The sequence below is a fragment of the Strigops habroptila genome, chromosome 17, assembly GCF_004027225.2.
Source record: "Strigops habroptila isolate Jane chromosome 17, bStrHab1.2.pri, whole genome shotgun sequence".
In the NCBI taxonomy this organism is placed as follows: Eukaryota; Metazoa; Chordata; class Aves; order Psittaciformes; family Psittacidae; genus Strigops; species Strigops habroptila.
In genome coordinates, this window is record NC_044293.2 from 2245291 (window position 1) to 2253924 (window position 8634).

At 59.1% G+C, this 8634-nt stretch overlaps 1 protein-coding gene across 2 annotated transcripts; it reads right to left on the reverse strand.

Moving 5' to 3' along the window:
- Positions 1–606: 606 nt before the first annotated feature.
- Positions 607–6124, reverse strand: THY1 (Thy-1 cell surface antigen). 2 transcript variants are annotated; one of them, XR_003994257.1, is made up of 5 exons: positions 5734–6124; positions 3403–3484; positions 2932–3267; positions 1787–2293; positions 607–1548 (listed from the first exon to the last, which is right to left on the reverse strand). XR_003994257.1 is itself a non-coding variant. In XM_030505310.1 (4 exons), exons 2-4 carry the CDS (start codon positions 3437–3439, stop codon positions 2181–2183), a joined length of 486 nt encoding a protein of 161 aa, XP_030361170.1. In that variant the 5' UTR covers positions 3440–3484; positions 5734–6124; the 3' UTR covers positions 607–2180. The 2 variants fall into 2 exon arrangements, 1 of the variants encoding a protein (XP_030361170.1); XM_030505310.1 differs by having other exon boundaries at positions 607–2293.
- Between the last annotated feature and the right edge of the window lie 2510 nt (positions 6125–8634).

An 8634-nucleotide genomic window follows, 5' to 3' on the forward strand; every position in this document is an offset into this window, starting at 1 on the left:
CCCCACGGTCCCAGGGTGGCATCTTGACCCTGGGCAGGGAGCAGTGTGTGGCTGTTCTAGGAGATGTGGGGGCCCTTGGCATCCCCACAGGCAGCATGTGCAGGAGGGACCCTGCCATGACAGACACAGCACCCCGGGGCCAGGAGCTCTAGGACATGCATACACACCCAGCCCTGCTCACACACACATTCCCAGCCCCTGGCAATTCCCTTCCCGGAGGCTGGTGGGGCCAGGACTTATCCCGGGGTACCCAGTTGTACCTACCCTGCTTTGCCTCCCTGCCGGCACGGTGGAATGCCCTGGCCCTGAGCTCACAGTGTGGTGAGGAGGGCTGGGGTTCCGGAACGAAGGATGGGGCATAGGGAGAGGGGTGGGATGATGGGATGGGGCAAAGGGCCTGGGTGCAGGGATCCATGCTCCAGGTTCATAGGAGAGGGTCACCCCGGGGAAGACAAGACTTGTCCCTGCCTGCTTCTATTCCCCCGCATGTTGCGGGTTGTTGCCCAGGAAGGGTGTCCCCCCCAGATGGGAGGCTGAAAGCACAGGCTGAAGCCCAGCCCTGCCATGGCCCTTCTCCCCATCGCCTCACACACGGGTGGCCACGGCTCCAACACACAACCTAGGGTTTTATTGTGCAGACAGAGGAACACTCCTGGAGGATAAGGTGGGTTTTGGTTTTTTTTTTCTGTTGTTGCTGTTCGTAGGGTTCTTTTTTCCCCCCCCTCGACAGAATTTCTTTTACGACAAGCTGTGGAAACAACTACAAATGTTCACAAAAAAATGAGACTCGAGATGCATCCGCGCTCTGCTGGCTGGGCTCTGCGCCTGCCCCAGCGCTCACCAGCAAGCCCAGGGAGCCGGGCGCAGCCAGACCTCAGCTAGGCACGGCCTCAGCAGCACTAGACAGCAAGCAAGCAGGCAGGGATGGGCAGGGAAGGGGCACGGGGGTAGGTAGGAGGCAGCTCGCAAGGAGTGGGGAGCAGTGCTGTGGGTTGCTCTCAGCTGTGGTGGCACAGCGCAGGCTGCACGGGTAGCTCAGCAGGGCTGGGGTTCACCCCATGGATGAAGATGCTCCTGCCTGCATCTTCCCCTGCTCCTGTGCCCTGTCCTGGGTGAGGGTACAGCAGGACCAGCCCTCCGGTCTCTCTTCCCATGGCCAGCTGGGCTGCTCTTACACCCTTTTCTGTTCTTAAATGGAGACAGGGAAACGCTGAAAGGGACGAGAGAGAAGGGAGAGGGCACATGGGGTCCTCCCAGCGGCATGGTGGGGCTGGAGGAAGACTGCTAAGCCTAGCTAGGGCCAGGCATTGGGATGTGGCTTCCCCACCAGCCTGCCTGGATCCAGCTCTGGGTACCTCAGGGAGGGGAGTAGGGGTGAATGCGGGGCTGTGGCTAGCTCAGAGAGGCTCTGCTTGCCTCCACTGGTGCTGGCAGCAATTCTCTCGTCACAGCTAAGGGCTGGTCTCCGGGGAGAGCAAGTGGTGTCTCTGGCTTGGGCAGCCCAAAGGTACCAGATGATGTCTGGAGGAGGCCTCGCTTCCAGCTCGGCTGTAAAAGACAGATTAGGAAATGCTTGTTGCCAAAGCATGTTTGCAGTGAGCCCCCTCCCCCAGGGCCCCAAAAGAGCCCTCAGGAGGCAGGGTCAGTTGATGGGTGTCTCCTAGACCTGCTCCCCTCTCTTCTCCCAGCCCGGGCAGGCTGGGGACACCCCATTTCCTCCAGGGCTGTGGGTGCAGCACCCAGCACGGGGACCCCTCTGCATGCTCACATCACCTCCCTCTCTTACCTTCCGATCCAACTGTCTTTCCCCAGTTGAGAACAGGCAAACCCCAAAAGCCAAAGGGACGGGAGAAGCGGGCTGTGTGGGGCTGAGGCTCCAGTGCTCCCAGCATGAGCAAACCAGCCAGCCTACCGAGCGGGGAGGTGCGATGGGAGAAGCAACGCTGCCTAGCAGAGCCACCATGCTTCGGAGCAGGGCATGTGTGCGTGTGATGGTGGGTCTTGGCACCGGACGGTGGTTAGCGTTAGATATACGGCTATACAGAGATAACACAGAGAGAGGTTTCACTCGTTCCAAATGGTTCAGCTTCTCTTTCCAAGGGCTGCGTTCTGGCGGGGGAGGCGGGTTTGCTGGGGTACTCGGTGTGTGCGTGCATGTGTGTGCGTATGTGCTTTTCCTTTCACAGGGACACGAAGTCCACGGCTTGCAGGAGAGGCAGGGAAAGGAGAAGCAGCAGGAGCCACGAAGTGTTCTGGATCAAGAGGCTGAAGCCGGCGCACTTCTCCAGTTTGTCTGTGAGGACAGGGGATGGGGAGGGAGAGAAGAGCCACGATGAAATCCCTCAGGAACAGGGATCGGGTGTTACAAGGGCATTGGGACTCAGCTTCTCGCCTTTTCTCCGCCACAGAAATGCACCAAGCCTCATCCTGGCCCCCTTGCCTGCTTCCCCTCCCACCTTGCGCCCTTCAAAGCTTTTTGGGGGCACAGAGACCTGGGGAAGCATAACCCTGCTTGTGCCTGGATGAGGTGACAAGGGAATGGGCACCAGGTCAGACGAAGGGCTCTGAAAATGGAGGACTGCTCCTGCACAACCGAAGTGTGGAAAATCCACATACCTCTTCAGTCCTTCACCAGCAGAATTGTCCCCTCTGCTGGGACTGACTGTGAAGCATCACCTATGGGAGGATACCCAAGAAATGTGCCCAAGATGGGGCCCAAAAGAGGCAGGGTAAGCAGCTAAGGCAGAGCCAGGACATCTGTGGGGCCGGAGGCTCTGCCTGCGATATGACCGGCGTATAAGGGCTGGGAAACATTTATGGGGCTCAAGGAAGGTTTGGGGACACCACGAGGGGTTGTGGTTCTCTCTGCTGGCCCTGCCAAGCCAAGGAGCAGGTGGGAAAGAGGGACTGAGGCCAGGCTGCCCGTCTCACCTTTGATGACAGTGATGTTCTTTATCTGGTTCCCGGTGTAGTCGTTGGTGGCCTTCAGCTCACACATGTAGACACCCTCATCGCTGGTGGTGAAGCTCTGCAGGTAGAGGCACACCAGGTTCTTGTGCATGGTGACGTTGGCTCGGCTCCGGTAGATGTTCTCAGAGACGCTGATGGTGCTGTGGATGACGTGCTTCCTGTTGTCCTTGGTGATGCTGAACTCGTAGGTCAGGGGGTTGCTGGTTTTGTTCTCATAGCGGCAGTCTACCCGGAGGCTCTGGCCCAGCAGGCAGGCACTCAGGTCCTTGATCATCTGGCAGTGGGCAGCCTGGAGGACTGGGAGAGGCAAGCAGGGGTTGGACAGGGAGCACAAGCACTGGGGATGCTCACGCAGCCTCCTGGCTCTTGCCTGGCTGCTCGAGGCTGAGCTCAATGGAAAGAAGGGAGGGGATGCGCGTCTGCCTGCTGTACCTGTCAGGATGACAGCGATGCCGACAGTGGGGTTCATCTCTCTGCTGAGGTGCCCAGCAGTGGCTGTCACTGAGAGAGAAGTCTAGGCAGAGAGAAGGAGAAGAGGTTAGCCATTGAACCCAGCACACAGATATGGGCACACACAGCACAGGCAGGCAGGCTGGCTCTCCTCCGTGATGCTCTGTAGCCTGCTCCTCATCATGGTGGCTGATTCACTGCACAGGGACTGGCCAGCCCTGCAGCGAGCTAGGAAATCAAGCACTGTGTGCCTGGCCAGCATCACCCTCCCACATCCCCAGGCAACACCAGCCACACTCTTCCCTGTCTGGATCCCCACAGTAGGCATTAAACAAGCATGGCACAGACCTGCAGCATGGCCTATGTGCGCTGCCTTCCCCTCCTGCTGCCCCGTGCCCAGGCTGGGGAGCAGGCAGGAGGAATCGGTGCCTGCACATCACGTCCAGAGGGCTGCCAGGTGAGGGACCCTCCCTCGGTGCCGGCGGGCGCCAGGCCACCAGCCCTCCTGCGGCTCCAGCGGGTGAGCTCAGCACAGATGACTCACTGCGATGCAGCGAGGGAAAGGGGCCAACAGCAGCGAGAAGGAGGGACATGGCAGCTGGACAGGGAGCCAAGGCTGCCAAAGGATGGCACCAAGTCACCAAGGGCTGAGCTGAGCCCGCCCAGCCACAGGGTGGAAGGGTTTTGGGGTGGCAGAGTCCACCCTCTGCATGCCCAGCCCGGTGACCGTGCCTCTTCCGGGCGAGGGGCCCGTGGATGTGCTGTCAAAACCGCAGGGCTGCCGAGAATCCAATCTGGCTGAGAGGAATCAATTGAAGGTTTGCAGCCCAGCCAAGCAGCCGCATGGGGAATCCAGCCGCAGACATGCGGAATGGAGGGAGAGGGTGGGGGAGCAGCAAAGCAGACGCTGGGGCTGAAGGACACTGCATCCTGCAGTCGCTTCTCCAGGCTGGCGATGCGGAGCCAGGTCAAGAGGAGGAGGTGAATTACCACCCTTTAGGACTCCAGGCTGGCAGAGGGGACAACAGGCCACCAGTTTGCTCCCTCTGAGCCTGACTAAGCATCCAGGGAAGAGCTAGGAACTGCCTGCACTGCAGCCAGCTGGATTCTTCTTTTTAGCATTTTTTCAGTCTTTCATATAACATTCTAGGAGGAAATACCAAACCCGTTTGCTCACTGTGAAGCTGTGAAAGATTTCTGTATCCGCAACCCCAAACCCCGGCCAGGAAGAAAAATTCCCTTCTCTTTGGTCTTGACAAACAAGAGAATGCAAATGGGGGCAAAGGCATGATGGAGAAGACTACCTGAGTCTCCTCTGGGTTCCTAGAAACTGGCCCCTGTCCTTTCCTTTGTTATTTCTCAGCTCTGACCCACTCCTCTTTGAATGTCCTGGGACACTATCTAGGTCACGGCCAGGTTTTCTTCCAGAAAATCAGTGCAAATAAGCTCCCAGAGAAGGGGGCTTCCTCCCATCTGTGTGCAAAAGCACTCAGCTATTCCAGGCTCTGGATTCATGAGCCCTTGGATCCTTTGTACCTCTCCTCCTGACAGTCGTGCCAGGTAACTCTCGCTCCTGCACAATCCCAGGGTCTTTGCACAGGGACAGACCCCACAAGGATGGTAGCATAAGAGCGACTCCAGCTCTTGCAGAGCAAAGCTTTCTAACGTGGTGTCTACCACCCGCTTGTGGCCACGCCACGATGGTGGTACCTCCGTGCCCACCACCACGACAAACGAGCTGTGTTGACAGTGGTGAAGCCATTGGGGCAGAAGAGAGCCAGACCGATGGGCTGGGAGAACCCCCAGGAACCCGGCTGTGCTGGCGGGTGGCTGCCAGCAAAAGGGGGGATACCTGGGGGCTCCCTTTATGCAGTGTGGATGCTCAAGGAAGAGCGAAGCGGTCAACACCTCTGCCGGGCCCTGCAAGGGGCAGGAGGGCTCTGTGCGAGCTGCTCATCCCGCAGGGAGCGGGCGTGCGCGCCGCCGTGCCCGTGGAGGAATGCCGCAGTCCCGAGCCTTTGCAGGGGAGGGAAGGGAAGGGAAAGGAAAGAAAGGGAGGGAAGGGAAAGGAAGAGAAGGGAAGGGAAAAGAAGGGAAGGGAAGGGAAGAGGGAGCGCCGCCCTCCAGCAGTATCCCGGTATCCAGCCTCCCCGTCGGGCAGCGCATCCCGCCGCCACCCGGGCAGGGGCAAGCGGCTCCCGCTTTGGGGATCCGACCCTCCCCGCTCCCTCCCGCCGCCGCCGCCGCTCCCCTTTCCCCACCCCGGGGCTGCCATAGCGGGGCATCGGAGCGGCGGGGCCGAGCGGTGCCTACCTGCCGGCGCTGTCCGGTGCTGGCCACGCTGCCGCCCGCGGGGCTGCCGGCGCTGTCCGGTGCTGCCCGGCGGGGCTATGGGCGGCGCGGCGCTCCCCGCAGTTTGGGACGGGCCGGGCGGGCGGCCCCAGCAAATCAGTGCCGGGCGGCGTCACGCAGGCTCGGCCCCCGGCCCTGCGGCGCGGTGCGGGAGGGGGGGGCTCTGCTCTGCGGACCGGCCCCGGCTCAGCCCCCGCCCCGGGCTGCGGCCGAACCGGCCCCGGGGGACGCGGGGGTGACCTAGGAGGAAGGAAGCCCCGGGGCGGCCCCAGGGGGTCACAGGGGGGGTCCGTTCGGTCCCTTCCCCACCCATCCCTTCCCTGTTCCCCTCTTTGTGCAATCTGGGAAGGGCGGCACATCCCCATTGCCATGGGAACACCACGTTTTGCTGAAGAGCCGCCAGCCCTCGTCCTTCCCGGCAATATGGATGTTGTTTTGCTGGAAAAGGAGGGTGCTTTGGAAGCGGGAAGAAAAGCGTGGCTTGAGCTGTGCTGAGGAGGGGGAAGGTATTCCCCCTCCCCACACGGGTAGAGCTCAGGCGCACAATGAGGGCAGCAGACACCAAGTCACCAAAGACCCATGCACCATGCAGACTATGGTGGTTGGAAACACAGGGGACACACCTGAAGCTCTGTGATGCCAATGGCCACAAGACTTAAGTTTTAGGCACAGGGCTGGTGGCAGCAAGGATGCAAACAAGGGCTGGCTCCCACCACTGCATGGTTGGGGAAGGGGCTAAGCATAGCTGTTTCTGCACAGGCAAAATGTATTTGGACCCAGAAAAGAGCCTGGCAAAAGACCTTTTCTCTGCTCTAGGGCAGAGTGGAGATGACAGAAGAGGATGGCAGCATCAGGGAGCTGCTGTCCCTGGGAGTCTTTGTCTTAAAGCAGCCCAGGAAGGAGCAGAGGCATGCAGGATGGCCTGCCCTGTCCTCACCCCCTCCACAGCAAAAAAAAAGGCTGGCACTGTGAAAGCTGATAGGAGAAGTCATATTCTGCTCCAGCAGAACCTGATCCCAGGTGACATCCGAGTGCAGAGGTTTTGCAAGCTGGCTGTGCGGTGGGGTTTTACTAATTCTACAGAATCTTGGCTCTGGCTGTGGATGTGCTGCCCCAAATAGGGCTGGACACCCAAGCTAGCCAGAGGCCCGTGATTCCCAGGGAGTGTGCAGCAGGGTTCCAAGTGTGCTCCCATGAGGAGGGCAAAGGTCTGACCCTATCTGGGTACCGAATGGACCTATGCTGTGAAGTTATACACAGCTACACGTGCACAGCAACACAGCTAGGCTGGTGATCCAGGATATACAAGACTGGCGGTGCTGGCTAAGGATGGGATTAACAGCATGGCAAACCGGCACAGAAAGCCACCACTAACATGACTGGAAGCAGATTGATGCAATGCAAGCAGACAAGCACAAGAGGCATGTTGTTAGGGTGCAAAGAAATGCAAGCATGAGGTCTGCATCCAAACACAGCTGTGATGTGGGGCAGCACATGTAACCATGCACATACACACGTGCACGCACACACAAGTCCCTTTTATATCTAGCTCCACATGTCCACAAGCTGTGTCTTCTCTACATCCCCACCCTCACTCCCAGCTATGCAAGCACAGGCAACCAGGGAATTCAAGCTCGAGGGGTTGGCTTTTGGAGGCACGCAGTTGCTCAAGCCCCACTGCACTGCAAGAGATTTCATCTCCCTTCAGATCTCTGGCTGGTGGTGCTCTGGAAGCAGGCATGATTGTGCAGTTTCTGGGCAGTGCTGGCAGCAAATGTCCTGCCTAGGTACTTGCAAGAGGCTCCTTGCAGAGGTTCTCTCACATATAGTCCATTCACTGCAGATTGCAGGCTGGCTGCTAGCCATAAACCAGAGAAAATCAGTCTCCAAGTCACACCTAATGCAGAGGCCTCCAGATAGCGGTCCAAGGAAAAGAAAGGGTGGGGAGGAGAAAATCTAGTAATGACAGAGGAATGGAGAGGGCGCAGGCAGTGTTTGCAGTGGCAGATGACAGGCAGAGACAGACACCCAGGCATAAACAGGAGCAAGGAGGGAGCCAGGCACAGCGCAGGTACCAGCAGGCACAGGTGGATGCGGCAGGACAGTCAAACAGGCACAGACAGCTCTCTTAGGAGCTCAGATCAGCTGAACTGCCCCTATCTCCTGTCTGGAGAGAAAGCCAGGGCATGTGGAGAGTCCTTCTGCTCTGCTGGAGTGTGTCAGGGGCATCACTGCTCCTTTCAGCTCAAGGACCATCCTCAGCAGCTGCAGGAGGCAGGCCAGGAGCCGAGGCACTGATTGGGGACCATGACTCGGGTGTCTAGTGCTGCTGCAGCAATTAAAAGCTGGCCTTGTCCCAAGGACATGCTGCTGCAGGGGGTGCCCTTCTAGGAGAGAGGTGCACATCCTTCCCGAGAAGAACATCTCTCCCCTGCCCTCAGCCTACCCCCAAAGACGGGAGGAAAGAGAGTGTCTCCCCCTCCCTCTCATGAATCACAGCACAGCGTCACCCTCTGGGTCCTGCTCAAAACATGACAGCAGGATGCCCACGCAGCAGCCGGTCCCTACCAGCAATCATTTGCTCCCCCACTGCTAATTGCTGGGGAGGAGAGATATGAGGTCCCAGCCAACAGGATCTGGGGGCAGCACTCCCAGAGAGAAACCCCTGGCATCCTCTCCAAGGCCATTAGAGCTGGGGAGTTACGGGATGGAGGAGTAAGAGAGGGCATCTGAGAATCACTGTTATTGATCTGGCAAAGATTGCAGCTCTAAGCCTGACTGATGGACGTGCTCGCCAGCCTCACAGTGCAGTGCCTGCCCCTGTATGTCCCCACTCTGCCTGTCCCCAGAGCTCCAGCCAAC

What these genes read in the sequence shown, in the direction of transcription:
- THY1 (XM_030505310.1), bottom strand. Translation starts at nt 3,439, where the DNA reads ATGAACCCCACTGTCGGCATCGCTGTCATCCTGACAG. An exon ending in CATCGCTGTCATCCTGACAG is followed by an intron (nt 3,268 to 3,402) that starts GTACAGCAGGCA and finishes TGCCTCTCCCAG; the next exon opens with TCCTCCAGGCTGCCCACTGC. An exon ending in GAACATCACTGTCATCAAAG is followed by an intron (nt 2,294 to 2,931) that starts GTGAGACGGGCA and finishes CTGTCCTCACAG; the next exon opens with ACAAACTGGAGAAGTGCGCC.